This window comes from Limanda limanda, chromosome 2 (genome assembly GCF_963576545.1).
Source record: "Limanda limanda chromosome 2, fLimLim1.1, whole genome shotgun sequence".
Taxonomy (NCBI): domain Eukaryota; kingdom Metazoa; phylum Chordata; class Actinopteri; order Pleuronectiformes; family Pleuronectidae; genus Limanda; species Limanda limanda.
In genome coordinates, this window is record NC_083637.1 from 11,053,769 (window position 1) to 11,076,494 (window position 22,726).

The window sequence follows — 22,726 nt, forward strand, 5'->3', positions numbered from 1 at the left end:
GTTTTATAGTGTTATCAGTCACTATCAATCATCTATCAACCAATGGAAGGCAACAGCTAGCTCTGTGTTCTGACTTTTGTTAGTGTTTCCTTTCTTATTCACGTGTGGACCACAGCTTGCGTCTGTGAGGCCTTTATTGTATTGTGAGGGATTTTAAATCAGCAGTTGAATTTGACATCACAAGTTACATTTCGTCTTGATGTTATCAGTGTAACCGTGCCTCGGGGCCAGAACTCATGGACTGGAACATTTCCGACTAATGTGGTGTTTACGATCAAGTTAGTCTGACAAAGAGAAGCTATTGCTGCCAAACGTCTTGTGACTGTGACCTTTTGAAAACTATCTCTTTGTTCGGTTGGCTTCTTTTTATATGGTGAATTTCAACACAACCAATTTTCCATTGTGTCAAAACTTCAAGTTTTGTGCCTTGGAATCATATGAACACTGCCAAATAAACTCAAAAGATTGGATGAGTGCTACGTTTGGATTAGTCTTTTTCCAGATTCTCCAGGGTCATTGAAAGAGACTTTCCCAGGGAGCATTTGTCATATGCTCCAGTTCATACTGAGCCATAGGAGTTTGGTGCTTGAAGGTATAGATGTTCTGAGACAGATTCCAGCTTCAGAAATGCCCCAGATGCAGTTGTAAATGCAGGGTTGGTCATCCGTGAGTACTTAAACCTATGTACTAAGGTTTTTTTGCACTATTGTTGCCAATTACAACACGAATGTTGTCACAATGCATTTGAAGAATCGTGTATGTATTTGATTTTATAAGGGGGCAATCTGAGCCAGGCCATACAACAATGATAACAATCATCACATCCAAACAGGATTAGTAGCATGCAGCTGTAAAAATATGGTATAAAAGTATTTTTTTTAAATGCCCTGGTATTGGATCGGCACTTGGTATTGGCCAATTATTGGAATCTGTTTCAAGAAAGGACAAATGGTATCATCTCATCTTGAAAGTGGGATGATTAGCACGATCAGGGTTTAAGGAAGAAAAGTCTGCAACTGTGTCTGTTCACATTTAACTCCAAAGGTTCACCTGTCGTTTCCCACACACCCACACAGATGCAGCTGGCACTCTAGTTATGCGGTGCTGTGTGATCTGACCCTAGCCGCTGTGTCTGCAGCCCCTTAATATAGCCCACTGCTGTCATGGTAGTTTTTGCCTCTCTTCCCTGGCTCAGTGCTGCGTGAGCACCAATATGTTTGCATGTTTGTCACATCTCGAGGACAGGCTGTGTTGGGGGGGGGGGGGGGGGGGTCAACCTGGAGGCTAGAGACTACGTGTGAAATATTGCTACTGACCTGTGTTATTTCCCAACTTGCTGTGAGACAGACAGTGCCGCAAAAAAATGGATTGCGTCTGTATCGAATTTTCATTAATTTGTCTTTTTAATTTGTTTTCGAATCAGTTTCTTTTGTTGTGTGTCCAAGAAGAAGAGTCCGCAGAGCAAACTAGAGTGGACAAAGAAAGATGGATGGCTCCTTGCTTTCACCAGTGGTCCTGTTGTGGCCACTGTCCTTGATTGCATTAGTGTTACTATGGTGCTGCCTGATATCTTTGGCCTGGCCTCAAGCCAGAGGACGTGGTTAAACTTGCACACATGTACACACACAATCATACTCACAAACACACGCACACACACTGAGAGAGACTCAGGGATGCACCAGAGACCCCTGCTCTCACAGAGTATTCGTTTGCAGCCTGACTGGAAGCTGAGTGCGTGGAGGACCTACTCCTCTCGTCCACCTACTTTCTTGGCTTTTCTCTGAACTTTCCCTGGCACTCCTGTTTTTTCATGCTTGTTTTTGGTGTTGGTTAGAAACCTGTGGAATACCTTTACCCTCTTCGTCTCCGCTCTTAACCCATTGCTTTTGGATAAACAACTAGAGTTTAAAAGGGTTAGGGGACTGCCAGAGCAGAGCACAAGGTTGGTAATATTATTACTTCTCATTAAATAACTATTTATTGATATCACAAGATGTCAATTTATGTGCTGGTAAAATGAAATAGTTAAATTCATAATGTGAGAAAATGCTGTGGTATGTAAACAGTAATTTTCTGTGTTGTGATGAACCACCCAACACTGTGGGAAGCTGCAAAGGGAAATTCCAACACAAGCTTTTTATGTTCCGCAGCTTTGGTTACAGGTGTTTTATGTAATACACCCACTTGCAATTTAGGTTACATTTCAAGAGAAGTTTTGTCTCGTACTAGTATTTGTGTGCAATGCATATAATAACAACGAGTAGCTGCACAAGCTGTATCTTAGTAGAAAAATATGCATATGTGTCAAGTCTTGAATGAGTTCTACAAAGCCATGTTTTTGCACCTGATTTAGTATTACTTCAATTTCAGATATGCCAGTTTTGTTCTCACCTGGCTATTTTTCTTTTTACTTAACTGTTCTGTACCCATTTGCCCTGATTGCACTTTGCACAAGCCAATAGAAGCTGAAAGGAGAATTGTTTAAGCCCCTCTCTCGTCAGCGGTCAAGGAACAGCGTGATCATGTGAACCAAATCTGCCATGCCAAAGGAATGTGTTGAATTCTAACGATGCAGCTTTGACAAGTGCATGTGACTTTGTGCGAGAGCTCAGATTGGCGATGGCAGCAGACGCAGAGGCAGATAGGATCAAAAACGGGAGACGATAGGCAGCACGTAATCGAAAGCAAGAATGTCATGCCACTGTCAAGGTTGTGGCGGAGCAGAGTGTGCAACGTTTTTTAACCTCCTGCTTATCAGGAGAAGGCATTAGAACCGTTGGACCAAACAACGGGGAGATACTGTGGGAATGTGACCAACTTGAGTTTTGGGGAGTTGCGTATCTTGAAGTCAGATGAGCCGGTCTTTATCTCCAGCACAGCTTTGGTTCTCATGCCTGAGAGTCGGCTGCCATCTGCATTCACAAACCGTCCTCAGAGTATGCAGATTGAATAGGGCACTGTACGAACCAGGGCAATTAAGTACATTGAGTCTGGGAATCATTTTCAGCAAAGATTCCCATTGGCTATATACTGTATAAAAGAGCCATACTAATTGTGGTGTTAGTGCATAAGTCAGGGATTAACAGTGTCTTTCTGTCAGTATGTTTCTTTTAGATGAGCAGTTAAACATCAGACAGTCAAACAATTGTTCCGTCAATAAGCGGCTGATGTCATTTTTTACCAATAAATGAATTAGGTCATTGGCAGTTATTTAGTGCCTGGAGTAAAATGGTTCTAAAGATCCCGAAATGAAACATAAACGATCTCTTTTACTGCAATTTATAAATGTACGAATTTGACCAAAGCTGGACCAGAAAGTTTAAGCGAGCGAACATTTACCCCTTTTTCCACCAAATAAACTTTGGTTCTTGAAACTCTGGAAACTATTGTTATGCTGAACTCCAGTAGCGAGAAGTTATAATTACAGATACTGTATCAAGTATTTCTCACTTGTTTCTTCCTCTTTGTCTTCTTCATCCTCTGGCTAAAGATTAGAATATGTTAGTTCACTCTGCCTGTTCACACTAGAAAAGTCTTGGTTCCTTTTGGTAACTGAATTAGGGAGTACTGTTGTATTTTATTTTGTAGTGGGTTTGAGAGCCGGAACAGAACCTGTTCCGTGTTGGTAACAGTAGATGCACAACCTCTGTTTCTCTGTGTCCTATACGCTTAATGTTGTTTCCTACTCTGCAGGGTAAAAGGTATTGATTGGTGACCTGGATTTTGCTCCTGCCACCACAAGCCAACATGGGCTCTACACCAAGCTTGAGGAGCGATAACAATGAATTACAAGAAAGTGGCAAAGACACTTAAGTAACAGAGCCAATTTTGGCTGCCCATGATTTTGGCTTTGCCTATCTCCTCTCACACACAACTACTATATTTAAATTATTCTTATTCAGACTTGTTATTTCTAGGGTAGCTTTATGTGTTCAACACTAATCATTCGCAACTCCACGTTGTTCTCCTCGTCATCATGAAGAAAGGCTGCTTTTAGTTTTGTTTTGAGTTTCCTAAGGTCAAATCAGAGGGATGAGTTTATTTGAATATACATGCATCTTGAAAAGCAGTTAATGGATAAATATGGTGTTGACAGTGGGGTCAGAACCTGCCATTTGGCCTCTTTGCAGGTGAATGCATTAGAGAAACTATGTGAGTGCACGAGAGCTGAGTACGAATGACTTCAGGCTTTTAGAACAAATCTACAGGCATGAACACACACACCCACAGAGGCCAAAAACAGCAAAAGAGAAGGGTAATTAGAAAAAAAAACTGACTTGGTTTTGTCATTTGCATAATAGTTTAGTTGGAAAAATATATTGCATCGTTGCCATTGCTGGCTGCATCCGTGGGAAGGATTCCACACATTCTACGCTAAACATGAATCACTGTATGGAAATCACATGAACGCACACGCAGCACACAACCTCTCAGGTATGTGTTCGCACCACGCACATTCCCTTTCAACTGAAAGTGAAGCAGTATCATCTGAATGTGACAATAGAGAGTGGAGGTGTGTACCAGTTTCAGGGGACTGGTGGAAAAAGGAGGTGTGTCATATTAACTCGGCAGTGGAACAAGCCAAGGCATGCTCGACAGCTCAGCTCATAGAACAGGACACTACCACAGTTAATACACCCAACAACAATCAACATGTTGTGTTTCTTATATGCAAATTCACTGTTCACTTATTCACATATTAATGAAATGGCTTGAAATAATCATTTACTAGAATAACTGGTATTGTATCTCTACTTGAACCTTGTTTTATCTCCTGTTCTGCTGAGTAACCAGGCACCACGTCTTTGAAAGCAACACCACTGCCGACACACAAGTGTGTATCAGAGTCCATTTCCTTATCTCTGCGTGCGGCATCTCAAGCCATTTCCTCCTGGACGGACTCGAGCAGGAGAGGGGCTAATTAGATCATGTCCAAGGCAACCTCTCACTGGCTGCTAAATGTGATTTGGAATCATTTTCATTGGTTTCATTGGATTAGACTGCTGCTGCTCACTGCAAGGATAAGGATTAGGTTAGATGCACACACAGAGTGGACTAAACGAGTTAACATGGTACCTAGTATCCATCTCTTTTTTAGGGGGGGGGGGTTGATCCTGAATTGTATTAAATCAAAAAGCCTTAAATACAAAAACTGTGAGCTTCACTTTCTTTTAAAGAAAATTAAAATGCAGTAAATAATCCAAACACTCTCATAAATAAAAACGCGTACGTCCACTCACTCAACCACAGATGCTTTTGGGGTCAGGATTTCAAAAAGTCATCCATCTCACCATGTAGTGGTCCCCCTGCAGGAAGAAGTGGGACTGTTACCAGTCTGCCGCTCAACCCACAACCTGCTGTGGTGTGAAATCCTGTGCTTCACTGAGACATGCAAGGCTGCCCCACTGCAAGCTCTTATCAGGACTTCACATGGAGAAGATACCTCTATATGGAGTCTGGATTATTGGAGACTGACCTGTTTGTACTGACTCACGCATGTGCAGGAGTGAGTCAAACACCCCTCTGGTAAAATTCATGGTGCACCCTTTGGCATGTGGGCACAGAATGTTGAGCACTGCTATGTGGATATTTTTGGGTTCTACCCACCTATCTGTAGCCAGCATGGTGTAGGTGTGCTGCTCTGAAGAAGCGGCGTGAAATGGGTGTTGGGGTGGGCAGTTGTTGCCAGGGGAGGTGGTATGTTATTTTCAGTCCATTGTGTCTACTTCCTGTGGGTCAGGGGTTATTGGAGCAGGGTGTTGCAGACTTCACGGAGTAAGAGGAGGGGAGGGAAGTCAGCCGTGTAGGCAGGAAAAGTGGCCATACTCGCTCGGCAACAGTGGCTGGTCAGCAGCGTGCTCACCTCGCTTCGCTCAAAACATTTCGCTCCGGGTAAAAGCTTGGACTCTTCAGAACCAGGTACAGAGATATGGCTTGTGTTTTAATAACCACTGACCTTGTTATTCTCAGCTTTTCGTTTTTTATTTTGATGATGTGAATACCGTTTCAACCAATTTAATTAGTTTTTTGACTCTAAGCAGAAGGTCAGAGCTGGAGTAAACTATCAAACAATTATTCTTCCAACATTAGCACGGAAAATATTTTATGCAAAAGTGGGGATGAAAGATTCATGACTCTTACGTAACCAGAAAGCCACCTTGATCGTGGGGTTGTTTTGGGAATAGGTTCGTCAAGAGCGTCAATAATTACACAGCAATTAAAGCACAATAAATCCTTTAGTGAATTGTATAGAAATTGCTGACAATTTAAACTACCAAAATTGATTGCATACTTACAAAGGAGTGTATGTTTATTAAGGAGCATGTGATTACGTGCACTTAATGAAGATCTGGCTGTGTGTTTAAAGGAATCATATCGTTGTTGATCCCAGTTTGTTTTTTTCTGAATTAAGTCCCATAAAAATAAGACAGCGTTGCCCTGGCAAGTAAATAGGGATGATGAGTGTGCGACCACATCCAGCGAGAGCACCGACAGCTCTTGTGTGTTTGTGTTGTATTTCTACCAGAAATCGTGACACAGCAAACTGATGGTAAACAAACTTCATTCTCTTCGGACTTCCAGAGAAGATGTAAATATTCTTTCTCTGCAATAAGGTGCCACTTTGTTCTTATGGTTAATTAGTTATTTTAGTGGTAATTCTATGGATCTGGCACCTGACAGCGTGGAGATGCATGTTATGTTTAAACACAACTGAAGCAGTTCACCAGCTTGTCTGCAGCACTTCTGTGCATAATAAGTAGCTCAGTACAAACAGTTAAAAACAGTCATCATTGTAAACTTTTACTTTTATCTCTGGTTGGTCACTCATTCGGAAAAAAATTATTTCCATGCTATTACAGTTTACAGTTTACTGGCTGCAAACAAGGACGTGTGTGATTGTTGTTTTAGTGGAACCAGAATAAAGCAGCTTTAAGCAAACTGTATATATGCATCATTATTATTTTAGAACAGACAGAGAGGTTCAAAATAGGGATTTGTTCCTGCAATGCCGGTCAAACATTTTGCAGAAAAAACACCTGCAGTATAATGTGAGCAAATCATCAACTTGGGTTATTGAGTTTTCATGGTGCAGCTGTGATTCCTTCTCTGCTTTCTCCTCTCAAAGCAAAGATGTTGAGTGTTTCAGTCCAGCATAGGAAAGACGAGACCATCACTATCCAGGTGCATTGTTTTCTGGACAAACTGTGAGACATTAGCCAAAGTAAGACGTTAATATAGAAGAGATTCTAAAGTTAGAATCTGACAAACCCCCAAATGCGACCACAGTGACAAAAGGAGGCAAAACAGGAAATCTTTTTGCGCAGAGTGTGTTTGGGGAACAGATGACCAGGAAGATAAAAAGCGCTAACAAAGTGGAAACTTCCACTAAGGGATGTTTTTTTGCCTTGTGTGTGTTTTTGCTCTCTTTTTCTCTGTTTCACAAAGCCCCATGTTTCCTGGAAAACACAGTCAGAGGTAGTGAGTTTAGTTTTGATGAAAAGGCGAATACTGCGAGTGCTCAACGGTTTCCTTTTATTAAACGCAGCTACTGACACTTCTGTGCTCCCTCAGTCATACATGATGTGAAGCTGCGTTAATGTTTAAACCTGCTCCCTCTGAGTTAATGCTTCACCCTGTGAGCACAGTGTAAGCCTGAACACTGGGAAGAGAGGCTGGGGAGGTGTTGACAGAAATTTAATTGAACCGTTCTTGTTGTATAACAGGACAATCGAACTACTTCATCCCTCCTTCACTTCCTCAGGCTCTCTTCTCTTACATCTTCCCCACCTTCTCTCTCTCTCTCTGTCTCCTCCCTCTATCTGTGGATACTCTAATGAATGATATGGAATCATTACTTCAGTGAGAGTTCCTGTCCCCGCCCAACAAGAAAGAGTCAGTGCAGCTACAACAGCAGTTGCACAGTTGCGCGGTTGTTTAAGCCAATGGACTAACAGCAGGACCATGGTTCTGGACTGTCAGGAATAGGTCTGAGGAACCACACATTCGGTTGAGAATACGTCTCCAACAAGACCTGAGAGAATGTAATACCTGCCGTTGAACACATTGGTAAGAAACATTATTTCCTCTGCAGATTTCATCAAAGTTTTTTGGAAAAAGCTGAAGTCTGCTCATATTTCTAGTTTATACATCATTAAATAATTCCAGCTCCTGCTTCTGCAACTTAGACCTACTGTCAGGGAGGTAGTGGTTTTCTGTTTTCAGCCTGATTATTTTGTTTGAGACGTAAAATAGTTTGAAGAACCTTGACATTGTCTTGTTGTTGTAGGTCACCTGCTGCAGACCGAGAATTAAGAACACCTGTTCGGCCTCCCGACGTGCTTTCATTTGAATGTTGGTCTTTGTGTGCACTGTTTGCAAAGATAGCAGAATGACTACCAGGGTCTGTGTTCTTTGGACAGTTACCGTAGATTGTTAGGGCCAGGGTCAGATGGCGCCTGGCTGGGTGAGAATTTCACAGCTGCACATGAAAGCGCAGCGACTGTGGGATTTTATATTGAAGGAGGGAGCGATGGTTTGTGTGGTGGAGGAAAGGAAGGAACTTGCTTGTTTTGATCGTAGAGTAGCTGCTCCTTATGGATCGATACACAGATGATGAGCGCACACATATATATATAGGATGATGTCTAAGTGATGCACTCACAGGAGGAGCTCCTTATGTAGACGCAGCTGCTGGAACTTGGTGTTGACCTGATGATTCAACATAAACTGAGCTATAACTTGTACACACACATACACACTGTCTTTACATTACACAACAGATGTCAGTTCACCAGTTTATTTCTGGCAAAGTAGGAATGCACAAATGTTACCTCCACCGTAAACCCAGCTGCGTAAAACAACTGTTCTGTGTTGTTGGTAGGGAGCCAACTTATTAGTTGCCTCTACAGAGGCTGGTGCAGGCTCTCATTGCTGCGCCAGTTTCTTTACAGAACCTTATTATTATAGCATTATATTCTTATTATTTTATAATCTGGTTCTGTAATAATACATGATTATTATTTATGATCATTTTAAATAATTATATCTTGAGAAAATTCTGAAATTGAGGTTCACAACTCTGAAGTCTAAATGAAAGAGAAAAAATCAAATGTGTCCATAATCAGCTACAGCATTTTCAAACTGCCATTTTGCATCATTTGATATGGTAAAGAAAGGATATAGATATGTATACAGTATATGTTCTCAAAATAAAAGTCTGACCTTTCGGGGTGTGAATACTCCCCTTGTGATAATCTGTCATGTGGTATTTAATACAAAACATAAACTAGAATATGGGTTATTAGGAGTATATGTCGTATGGGAGGCCTTGTTGTGTTAATGCAGGGTTAGCTGCAGTCCAAGTGTTTGCAGATGATACAAAATCGATGTCTTGTTTCTGAGGATTTCTGGATTTGAGCTTTGGTTCTTGTGGAAAAATCAAGACTTGAGATCCTCACTTTTGTGTCTCTGACCTGTGTGGGAAGATGGGTCGGACGTGCACAAAGCAAGGATGTGATGTTTCTGTGCAACAAAGCTTTTGTTCTTGTTCTTCTCTCAGAGAGGGAATGAAATGAGGAGGTTGACTCTCACATGGGAGCAGCGCTATGCTGTGGATGTGAATGATAATTGATAAGTTCAGCGACACCCGGGAGTTAATTTTTTGGGTTGTTGTGTGTTCTTGGGATCGACGTGCAAGTGTTCAATAGGACACACGCACATGCACAGATACGCTAATGTTGCTCTTACCTCAGTCGGTTAGTCTGGGTGGTCCTATCTTTAACACTGCTCTCACTCTATTTCTCCTTGTTAATTTCCTGTGCTTTCTTTGGCCTCTCTCCTATTATAGGTGCTAGGAAAGAATACTTTCATGATATAGTTTCCTACTAAATGGTTTATTTTGGCGGATAATCTTTGTCGTTTGTTTGTATGAAGACAGTATTACATGACTGTGCGATACAAAGATATATATACATACATCGTTACCTTTTTGTCTTTTGGACATTCTCCCCCATGGCAATGGTGCAAGCAGGTAATTTTCAATATATGCAAATATATGTGACAATAAAAATAATTCTGATTCTGAAAGAAACTAGATAACTCCAAACCGGAGGACTCGGAACAGCCAAGACAAAACAAGGAGCTTGTAACTAAAAGAGGGGCTTCTTCAGTGGAATGATAGTGTAGGGAAAGTCCGTAAAAATGTACTTGTACAAAAAACTGTGTCCCCACAACAAACTACTAACACCACTAACCTATTTTACTACTTATGCAAGAATTATGTCAAACAGCACACAGACACACACACAGAGCGTCTGTGGATGAGAGCCAAAGCACAGTCGAGTTCTCAAAACAAACCACGGTCTGATGTTGCAACAGGCTTCTGTCCTTGATGCACCTTATCACAACAAAGCTCAGAGATGGGAGATAAAAGCTGCTGTTGTAACTTAAACCTGTACATATATTATCTCACATGTTACAATTTACAGAAAATGTGCTATATCATGGTATATGCAGTTATTTTGATACATGAGATTTTGTATGACACTTGTCATTATTATCCTTCAGTGTTTCTTAGGTGTGTTAAATAATTGTCTGAGGAATTGAGTGTTGGACAAAATCTTCAAATCATCTCTGATTTTCCTGGTTGTTTTTCTATAATTATTTCCTATCTGCAGCTCTGTTGAGGTAGAAGTAGTTCTTGATGAAACTTGATGAAATGCACATTATTTCCTCCAATATTCATTTGTTAAGTTAGTTAAAAAGTTTGAGTACTTGCAACCAGGTATCTTAAGCAGAATACAAAATTGCAGGACCTCAATTTCTGGTTCAAATCTGGGTTTATGCACTCTGCACACTTTTTATATATCCTGACTTAAAACCCTCTAGATGGGGTATCTTTGCAGAATTAGTGTTTGGGGTCACTGCTCTGCCAAGGGAGACCTTTTGTGAAGCGGTCATGTAGAGGAAGCTGTCCATGCTGTGGCATCTCTGACCTCGTTTCTATTGAGAGTGCAGATGGGAAACAGAATTGTAAAGTCTCCACAGGAAGCAGAGGGAGGCTCACATCCAGGGAAGTGAGATGCAAATACAATGATTTGTCAATAATTATGAGCTTGAGTTGAATGTAAATGAAGACACGGATATTTCATTGCTGTAATCTGGGGACAGGACTTTGGGCTTCATTCAATTCGGAAAAGGAACATGAAAGGTGAGAAAAGGCAGGTTTTAAAGCCATCTTGACTCGCTAAATGTCTTCAATGTTAGTTAGGATAGAATACAGTGAAATATCAGTCTAAATCAATAGAACTAAAGAGACAGGTTGTTTATCTTCAATTTTTCTTTCAATCAAGTGTTTAATTGTGTTTCACTGCACTTATTAGAAACGTCTCTTCGTCTGCTCGCCGTCCTTTAGTCAGAGTCACAGTGTTTGTGTGCATTTGCAATAATATTAGAATAGGATATTGATTTGAATAATAGCTGATAGTCATGATTATATTAAAAGAGCCAGACTGCAACAAAGATGGAATAATTGGTTGTAGTAATAATTGTTGAATATGTCGGGGTGCAATCCCACTACATTTCTGTAAACTAAACACAAACCTTCTGGTCTCTGGTTGTCCCTCCCCCTCTGATTTAGCCGTGGCAGTTAAGAGGGTCTGTGACAACCTGATTACATAGAACAGGAAGTCAGGGGAGGGAGCGATCTCAAACTGCCGACCCTCACACACACAAACACACACACACACAGCATCATGATAAAGTCACAACTTAGGCGCAAACAAGACCAAAACAACAACAACAACAACATGCTTGTTCTCTCATAACAGCACTTAACTACAACAACCTTGGAAGGTAGGCTCACCGTTATTTACTGATTTACAAAGCATTTATCATCATCCGTAAGATTTAAAGGTAATATATTTGTCATTTTCAATTATATCGGTTCCTTAGGGTTCACTCTAAGTTTGTGTGATGACGGTTAGTGTTTATGCAATGCACGAGAGGTACAAAAAACATTTACCTGCAAATGTCCAATGCTTGTTTGTATGAAGGAGTTTGTGACACTGGTTGTGACACTGGATGTTTGTATACTTTCAGGATTTTGTTTATTTCAACTCTAAATGAGATGTAATGTTACAATTGTCTTGCTTTAAGCTAAATATAGTCCACTGTGCATTATGTCTAAAACAGACTGAATTGGTAATAATTCATATTAATAGATTATATTAATAGATATTAATATTCATTCGTTTTTTACTGTCACTGTACACGTACAGCGTTCGTCCTCCAACCAGAAGGTCGGCGGCTCGATTCCAGTCTTCCCTAACTGCCCGCCAAAGAAAAAGTGCTGCCCGTAGAATATGAATGTGTGTGTGAATGGGTGATATTTTTTAATATCTCACAGGTAAACACGGATACACCTGGAATCTTTCTAAGGGGAAAGCTGGTGTAGTTCATTGAGGAACTGGTATTCAGACACTTATTTACTCTGTCCTTTGTGCTTTCCAGCTGTTGTGTCAGCCATAGTTCATGTCAGGTCGAGCGTGCAGTGAATTTATCAAACAACATGACGGTGATCCCACCAGTACAAATCAAGAGTGTTTACCTCAGAGTCAGAGGGTGGTGGTAGAATTTGGCTGACTATTAACCACAGTGTACAATGCTGGACCCAGGCATGCACATCTTTCACGGAAGTCCCTTGTCCTTCCAGCAGGCGGAGGGCTGATGACGCTCGCCGAACACTCGCTTAGCCAAAGGACACGCACTCTTACTTGTATGTTAACTGCCCTCGCTGGTGCTCAAGGAAGTAAAAATAGCTGTTTAGCAAGAATCCCAGTCATGTCTCGCTAACAAAGATTGTTTTATACAATTTGCGGCACTCAGCATAGAGGAGCTTTTGTCCCTCCTCTCCTTCTCTTTCTGCAGACCTCGTCACCAAGGCCAAGAGCGCCAAAACCTCTGACGCGCTCGACACTACTCTCTTAGAACAGCCTTTGTTCAGCGCAGTCGTAGGGCCCTGATAGTGAGGCTTAGGGAAGCACTGTGGTCGGCAAGATTGCATATTTGTTTAATGCATTTGTGTCAGACTGCAGTGTCATGGAATTGTTTTGTAGGTTCGTTGCGTTTCTGCGTCAGCAGATGCAGCCATTTGATATTCCAAATATTTGCCCAAATAGCTGAAAATGTCAAATGCACAAATTCACTCCTTATTTTTGTTTCTCCAAACACCCACAGTATGTCCCTCCATGCCACATGATTGCTAGAATCTGACAGTGCAAAGGAAGAGATAAAGTGATGCAGTCGTGTTATTCATGATTTAAAACATTACATTACTTTTTATGTGTTGCTTTGGTCTAACCTTTCATTGACTCTTCCTAAATCATAAGATGTTTCCAGATTCTCCCTATATATTGTCATTTGGAAAACTAATATTTATTAATGAGCTGCTACAGGAAATCAAATTATAGGGAAATATTTTGTAATATAGCAGTAAGTAATGAAATTCATGTATGCTCTTCCACACGGACGCTGAGTAAGATAACACCTGATTCATTTACATTTTTCTCACCTCCGTCAATGTGACCTCATTCCCTCTAATGAGACTGCCCTGCAAAGTAAACAGATCAATACTGGAACTCTGGAATCTATGGTGTGTTTAATATCCTGCTTGTGTGAGATACACTGTGCGAGTATCTTTTTTCTTCTTGTCATATCCACTGTCCACATAAGGTGGTCTGGTTTCTGCGTGGCCCTGAGATGGTGTCTGGTATGGATTTCTGGCAGATGCAATCATATCACATACTAATTTGTTCTGTTATCACCAAAAATCTTGACCTTCTCTCCCCCGTCTTCACCCTGTGCTCATCCTGCACCCCGCCGCTCCCTCGCTCCATCCCCATCGCTGTATTTTTCTGAGGAACAAACAGGGAAGCTGTCCTAGTCAGGATGAGTCAGTGCAGCTGGGTTGCAGGTCATTTACCCACATCCCACTCAGATGAGACAGATGGCCCGGCCACTCGCATGCTGCTTAGTGCTAACTCTGCATCCAGAGTGTGTGAGCTAAGCTAACGCTAGCACGTAACTGAGCTGCAGAGAGCCCAGCTGATGATATAAACAGAAATCTAATGAAGTTTATTGACACAGGTAAAATCCATAAAACTAAATATCTGAGATTTATCACTCATCCCCCTCAGCATTTGAAATGTTTTATTCTTGTGGCTAATATGTGTATTTTCTGACTTAGTCAAGCCATGAGACAAAAGAAAATACTCTAACATTAAAAAGCAGCCTCTACTGATGTCCTGTATCTGCTCTAGAAAGTGAGAGACACGATGGGTTTCAACAGGAAACGGCTGCAATTCAACTCCCACTAGAAACCTACTGACTGATGAACACTGAAAGAATCATCTGTCTTAATTGAAAGGACAACACAAGTATGAAATGGGGAGAGAAGGGAAAACAGGCAAAAAAGGGTCAGGGCTGGACCAAACTCACCCCACTAAATCTTTACATAGGACATATTGGTTTGCTGCTGCATTAGTGTTTATAAATCTCTAATGCCACTATTCACATTTTGTCCGACACCATGTCCTGATGACAGAGTCTTGTGTGATTTCCCAACGGCTGCTGCTGCAGGAATACATAACCCCCATGTGTCTGTACCATTTACCATTAGAGATATAGAGGAGGAGTTTAATTATGCAGTTTAACAGCCTGTGATGAGAGCAAATTCACATTAGCAATTAGAGCACTTAAAGGCTTTTTAAGCTGCATTAAGCTATCTAAACCATGGAGCACAATTAGCCTTCTAAGCGCAATAAAACTGGAGTAGGTGGAGCTTAAGCGGTGGCGTTGGCTGGATGCTTCACTTGGAACTAGTTTCATGTATTTAACTAATGAATTAGACTAATTCCTGTTGTAGGAGGCTGATGTGGTCTCTTTTATCAGCTGCATACCAAAACGTGGAGTGTATTCCATTGTCGTTTGCTCATATCTTACGTGTGATCAAGTGTGATTCCACATTCTCTCTTTCATTTCTTTACTCCCGCCAGTACACTGTATATTTTGGTGATGATGTAGTGCCAAGCAGGACTTTTCTAATGTCTGATATTTGAATGCAGAGGCATATTAACACATATTTATGGGGCTGCTTGATACAACCAAAATCTCATGTTCTGATAGAGGTTATTCCATGTCCAGATTACAATACATTTAATTTCTTGTTATTCCTTGACCTTGGTGCCATGTCTTTTCTCATCTCTTTCCATCCTCATGATTCTTTGTCATATGTTAATATTGCGAACAAGTTTCCTGCATTGTCTGAGTTTGGGCTTTGTTTTGAACTCGTGACTGTACTTTCGTGGCTTTTGTCCATAGACAAAGCAAAGCCGTTGATAAATGATTACCAAAAAGAATGATTAGTGGCACAACAGAAATAAGACTAAAGGGTGCACAGACTTTGGCTTTTGCAATATAGTTCCTGTTGTTTCCAGTCAGCGTCTAAAAGAAAAAGGTTGGCCCCTAATGTTACTAACTTTTTTACTACATGTATTTTCTTTCATGCTCGGTGTTGGTTGGGACCTTTTGCCTTTGGCTGAGTAGGATGGGACCTTTTGTTCCTGGTTGAGTTGGATGAGACCTTTAGCCTTTGTCATGATCCAGTGATGTTGGATCTCGAGGCCTCTGACGGCAGTGTGACTCCACTCAGTTGGCATCTTGTCCCAAACCTCCCACCCTCCCCTTCCCCTATCATAATCCCAGTCAGACCCTCAATACCATCTCTGTCCGTCCCCCCACGGGCAAATATTGGGTCCCTTCCTGTGTCTGACCCTATCAGAAGACACCGGGACACCAGGAAGTGGGGGGAGGGGGAGAGAAAGGGGTTGGCGGGGACAGCTGCCATGCCAGAGGAGCCCTCCCCAACCCAGACCAGTATCGTCCCATGCCGTCCCATTCCTAACTGTGGGGCAGTGAACACTAGACTCCCACAAGCTGAAGTGGGCTTTGATTGTTGGATAAGATAAGCGGCTCCAAATCTGCTGGTGTATTAAGGAAAGCTGAAATGGATGTATCTTTATCTGCCAGTTGTTGACACTGGTATCTGGCGTTGACTTTTTAAGGGTTAACCTTCTGTTCCACGCTGGCTACAATGGAGTATTTAATAGTAAAACCAGGACCAGAGGTGACATCGTCTTCTCTGTAAGCCTTGGGAGGAGGTATGTACTGGTGTGTGGCAAAGATCATGTTGTCATACTGGCCAAATGTGTGTATGTGGCATTGGTTTGAAAGTACTCTGGTGTGTTTGATATCTGTTGTGTTGCTATCAAATGTTTTTACATGCACTTAAAACAACAATGGGTGGAAGGCTTTTGAGTAAGGCTGTTTTGATGGACATTGGTTGATGTATTTTCTGTCAGCCTGTTCATTGTCAGTGATGCCAGGTCTTGTAAGGACATGTAAACTAGTAACCTGTTTCAGTAAAAGTTATTTTAACATCTCACATAAAGTTTTGACTTACAAACAAACAGCTAGTATGTATTCCGGTCCATATCTTCCAGCAACTCTGTCAGCAGGAATGTATTTTGAAATTTAGACACATTTGCACATTAGGGAAAAGTTGTTGTCTCACTGAACGTGCCTGTTCCCTCACTGTGCTGCCAGTCCAAGTCTTCTTATTAAAATACCAACACTTCACGAGTATCCTAAAAAATACGTAGGAGGTAGTAAAGTAATCTGTTCACTTACTACAGCTGGGTGTCACTGTAACAGGGCAAATGTAGTGCATGTAAATGTGTTCTCCAGTTGTGTTCTGATTCCAATTGTCTCCCTCTTACCTTGCGTCTTGTTTCTGTATAAATGTAGTTGAGACTAAATTCGTAGATATGATGGCGCCTAGATATTAGGATGTCATCTCTTATTTGAAGTGTTTTCATTTGCTTATTACCAAATAGATTGTTATTTTAATGCACGTGTCTGGTGCTGAGTGTTGGGAACAAATCAGTGGCAGAAAACAGAGCAAATGTGCACAAGGAAATCTGTGTGAATGTGAATTCCCACAGATGGTGGAGAGATGTTCCAGCTACTACACAGCTTGTCATCCTCGAGCTAGTAGTGTAACCATGCTAATGTAGCAGCAGGTGCAGATTCTCTTGTGGAATTGCAAACCCACTGCTTAAAAATGAGATTAAAGTTTGTTTAAAAAAAAAAATATATATATATATATAAAAACTGTATACCTTGTCTGTTCACATTATGTGCCCTCCTTTAAGGTGAATTTTCTGATGTGTATAGAATAATTCAATAATAATCTAAGAGTCACTTTACTTTGCTGCTGGATATTGCATTCAGAAAGCTGAGAACCAACAGAACCGACCATCTTATCTGATCTAAGGTCATTGCTTGTGTGTGTGTTTGTGGACTGCTATTAGTTCAGTGACCAAGATGTTTGGCCATGCATGTTAAGTCAAGTCATGTCAATAATATTAGCATACAGCATAAACAAACACTTTTACTCTTGACATTTTAATCAAATTCAATAAATGAATAATTTACTACTTATAATGGCATAGTCTGGATCCTTTCATTGACTTGTTTGGATCCTGTACAGGCAAACAAAGACTTTTGTGTTGGGTAAATGAAGTGAGAGATATGTTTACTTCTCGAACCCTGTGTGATAGTCTTTTACATATTTTTGGTTTCAATGTAAATTTGCATATTTTATACATTACATCCATAGTTATTTTGTCTTTTTGTCTATTTGCTATATTTATTGTTTCTTGGAGGCATAATACATGATGCTTGCTTCCCTTTTGCATAATTAACGTGATTATTATACAGTGTTGTTCAAACAGTGTTCATATTCAGTGTCAGGGCATCAGTTTTGAGAAGTGCTGTTCAATTTTTGATTGTGCAGACACTGCTCACAGCCACATGTGTTTGTGATTACTGCATATATTGCCTTGGTCTGCTCGGTCATGATGACTTGATGAAACTCGACAAAAACACAACATTACATTCATTGGCCACGGTCAGCATTTTGTGGTTCTCTTTTTGGACATGCAGACGTTGCGTTACTCCTTTTCTTTTAACTTTAAGTGACCTGTTGTCGTCTGAATTTCCAAAGGAGCTCAACTCCAAGACTATTGAGCCGTTCTGTTAAACAGGTCTCACTTTCCTCTGTCTTGAGTGTACACAACACACAGTTGTCAACACTCACCCTGGGCGGGCCTGGCCTTGCTGTAACCCAAGCTCTTGGTCCTTCTGTTCCCCACAGGGTAACTTGACCCAGGATTGCTTTGTCATGTGCCAGAGAGAGAGGGAGCGAGAGAGAGAGAGAGGTCCCCTCTCCTCTCCACACCCACTGTCTTTATCCAGCCTGCACAGATACATCAGTGTTGTCTCTGCTCATTCACTTCAGCCTTTACGGTTAAATTTGGTATTTAAGCGGCTCATTTGGCCTCTTGTGGGAGTGATTATATAATGCAGGCCTTTTGAGCCACACCGTGTGAAACATGTTCTGCATGTGTGTGTGCATAGTTCGAGGTGTGACTGATGTTTTGATCCTTTTTGTAGGAAACTCTGTGTGTTATCAAATACTTTGGTGCTTTTGTCCTTGTAGTTATTTTTTTATGTATGTATATCTGTGTGTGTGTGTGCAGTCTAAAATCCAGGGCCTTGCAGGGCTGCTTGTTTCTTCATCCTGTTTTTGGAGGAAAAGGTCTGATGCTCTTCACGCTGTCTCGGTCCGGGACCTGGCCCACTAACAAAGGACACCCTGTGGATTGAAAAACAGCTAAGGGATAAAAAAAAAAGAAGCTCTAGGCCCACAGCATTGTTAATACGTTCAAACCCTATTCCCAAAACAACAACAGCAAAGCTTTAGTTTGCATTCCTCTCACTCTGTTGGTATGCTGCCCGATCTATCTGATCTCTGAAGCGGTTGTTTGTTCACTGGGTCTCATCTATCATTTCAAACAGCGCTCGGAAAGTTTCTGCTCTTCGGCCGATCTTCTTATTTTGGTGTTCGTGTTTTTTAGTGCGACACTCTTTGGTTGTTGAAACTTGTACAAAGTGTCCTGACACAGTTGCCCTTGCTTGGGCAACATGAGGAAGTGAAACACTTTTGGATAAATATCCTTATCTCACCACAGCATCTTGTGATCACTCAGACAAGTCGTGCTCTTATTTTGTGGAGAGCTTATATTGAGGAAAATCAACACTCTGTGACCTCCTTAAGCCGTGTTTGAATAAGTCAGTGTTAGATAAGTTCTCTAAAATAAAGCTACACACATACTACGAGCAGGGGTACAGTGTCAGTGTTGTGCTTAAATTATTTGGCTTCTGGTTTTGTATTTATTTTGAAGGCCTCTCCCCTCTCACTGACCTTTTTATCGTTGAAACAGCAACTCCATATGACAACCATGCATGATATGTAAACAGGTTTTGAAGCAGTATTTTTTAAGTAAACAGTGACACAGGGCGACGTTACTGACGTTTCGTTAGTGTGCTCTCAGTAATCCATTACTGATTTATTAAATTATCCCAGATAAGAAGAGCATTGAGTGGTCTCGTCTTTCTCTTTAATACTTTTAATGTACTGTCACTTAAGGATTTTATTACTAAACTGTCCTTTATTTATGTACACTGAGTGGAAGTCATAGATTTTATATGCTTATGTCGCTTTTATCTGTCTGCTATGCCTGACTTTAAAGAGCCATGTCTTATTCTCACAGGCAACACATCCCATTTAACAGAAATGTCCTAATGGCCTGTTTCTCCTTATAGATTTTGTTATTCACTCCAGTCTGGGTGCTAAACCAAACTATGTGGCTTTTGTTCTGGTTATCCCAGGCACATATTTCTGGTTGCAGGCCTTTTCCCCTCTGGCCCCCATTATTCTTCAGCGCGGGCAGTGCAGCTGGTGGGGAATGCACATACACAGAAACCAGCTACGCTAGGACACATCGGCTAAACTAGAAAAATAAAGCATTTGGCCAGCCTGTGGTCAGTTGGGAACGGAGCAGTCATTGTGAGAACACCCATGTGACCTTTGCCCCCATTTCTGTGCTCACCCTGCAGGCATGGAAGAAGCGGTGGTTTGTACTTCGCAGTGGCCGTCTGACCGGCGACCCAGACGTGTTGGAGTACTACAAGAATGACCATGCCAAGAAGCCCATCCGCGTGATTGATCTCAACTTGTGCGAGCAGGTATGGTTCGCCGTAACAACCAGTCTCCAAAGTGAAGGGCGAAGCTCCACTTATACCATTAAGAATTCTTAGGAAAGTCCAGTAGAAGCAGGTTTTTTTTTGTTTATAAACACATAAAAGACACATTTCAAAAAACCTGTCAGGTCGTTTCATGCTGTATTTTTAACTTGCTCCTAGGTTTATGAGATGCAACTTTTACACTCAGGGAGCTTTCATTGTTTTGCTGTAAAAGAAGCTAACCCCCGTCGGTTGATCCCCTCAGGTGGATGCTGGGCTGTCGTTCAAAAAGAAGGACTTGGAGCACAGCTTCATATTCGACATCAAGACCATCGACCGTGTCTTCTACCTGGTGGCTGACACCGAAGACGAGATGAATAAGTGGGTTTGCTGCATCTGCGACATCTGTGGTTTTAACCCAACCGATGACGGTAAGAATGGGCTTGAGAAAGTCAGACACCGACAGCATTGAATGTTTTTTTTGTTGCATCTAGCCACTGTGACAGCTTTGTGTAGTGTTTCAAATGCCAAACTTAATTCACAGACAAGCAGAAATAATTTCAAATCGGGCTGATTCTCATCACCAGCAATGATCACATATAGTTAGAATTAAACTCAAACAATATTAGCTCGCTGGCTCACCACTGTACATTTGACTGGTCTCCCTTTTGACTGTTGTGCCTCTCAAATATCTTCTTTCCTTCTCTTTGAAAGAGTTAGATGAAGCAGCATAATGTGCCAGAAGGCCACTATTCAGCATATTTCTCAGCCAAGGTCTAATGGTCCATGTGTTGATCCATGTGTTGTGTTGAAGCTCATGTTACTCCAGTTCCTAGTGCTGGATAATCAAAGAACTGTGTGCCTGCAGGCCTCACTGCCTCTCTCCTCCGTTCTTTCCCTCTTGTCTCTTGTCTCCCTCTCCGTCTTTGAGCCTAAATGTCAGCTGCACCATTAACATCTCAGTTCTGCTCCTCTTTCTCCCTCTTGTCATCTAAATGTGTAAGCATTTTAGTGTGACAACAATTGGCTTAGAAGTTGCACTAATTCACCGTCTGGCATATCACGACACCGAGATTAATTTAGTTGAAGAATATACTTTTTAAACCTGGCAAACGAGACACCAATTATACTGCTTGAAGGTCGTTCTCTCACGGTATTGTGACAATCGCTCCGCCTCACCAACGCAGCTCGTGTTGCAGGGCAACTCTGATAGTAACACTCGTGGCACTTCTGCTACAGAATATTTGGAAAACTGATAAAGCCCTGATGTAAAACAAATAGCGTTATAATTCAAGGAGAAACTATGTCTAAAGACAAACATCTCTGCAGATAGGCTTCCTCGCAGTTCCTCTAACAAAAGAATGTCCTTGGCTTTCCCTCTCGTGGCCACTTAAACTTCTCTGCATGTGATACCCAGCTCCCACTCTTCTGTTGTGTGCGGCCACGCTACACTGCAGATAGTAGAGGAAAGAACATTAGGTGGGCTTGGATTCGAAAGGCTCAGAGAGAGTGTAGGAGGTATATATAAATGTGCGTATCAGCAGAGGGGATTTCCCCTTTTTCCTGTATGAATCGGCTTTTAACCTTTTTAACCAAGAAATGGAGGGAAAAGGGAAGACGATAACAGAAGAGAGAGGAGCAAATGATGCATGTAGAGACAGAGCTATTGACTGAAAAGAAGAGAAATACGGGACCTTGTGCTGGATAAAAGCAGAACAGTTAAAGAGTGGGAGGAGAACTGTGAAAAGGGAGAAAGATATTTCCCTCGGCTTACGCACCGGCCATCTTTGCTCTGACTGCAGTGCAACAGTTGGCCCGAGCAGCAGCAGCAGAAGGGTTTGGAAAGGACTCTGATATCTGGTGTGACAAAGCAGAGACCTTGAGGAAACGCTGTCTGAGAAAGAGTGTGTGGGTTTCGAAGGCAAACGCAGTATTCAGACTGTTAACTAATAAGAGAAGTTTTGAGTGCAAAGAATAATGAAAATACTTCATCATGATGTTGTGTTTGTGTAAACTCAGAGTTTGCCAGGTGCAAGTGTTGTTAAGGGAATATTGCCACCCATAAATCAGAACCTTCACCTCAAGCCAGACTGTTAACAGGTTTTTTATTTCTCTCAGGAAATCTGCCTCATTGAGGTTAGAGGTTGTTGTGGCTTCATGGATCAGCTGAAATGGGAAACCCTGTGTTAGGGCTGCAGACTCACTGCTTTGATTCAGGGGTTGAATTAAATAAACAGAATACGGGGAGCTGTTCCAGAGAGAAATTTGAGATCTGTCAAGGAGCTGCTTCATCTACACACACCAGCGACCCAATTTTGGACATTACAGAGTTGTAAAGTTGATGTAGTGTCAATCAGAAAGGCTGCCACTGACTGCAGACATCAGGTTGCTAGGAAACAGCTTGGGTCTGGGTTTACTCTCACAGTGTTTTCACCATTTTCTTTGCTTGTTTGTTTTTTTGGTTTACTTTCCTTCTTTAATATCAACTGCACTGTCTCTGTGGCCTTGGGTAAATAGATGT

At 41.5% G+C, this 22,726-nt stretch overlaps 1 protein-coding gene across 1 annotated transcript in view; it reads left to right on the forward strand.

The window, feature by feature from the left end:
• gab1 (GRB2-associated binding protein 1) overlaps positions 1–22,726 on the forward strand; it is a 50,066-nt gene that overhangs the window by 13,117 nt on the left and 14,223 nt on the right. Inside the window, exons 3-4 of the mRNA XM_061087082.1 lie at positions 20,080–20,208; positions 20,471–20,636. Coding sequence (XP_060943065.1) covers positions 20,080–20,208; positions 20,471–20,636 — 295 coding nt within the window. The remainder of the gene's footprint in view (positions 1–20,079; positions 20,209–20,470; positions 20,637–22,726) is intronic.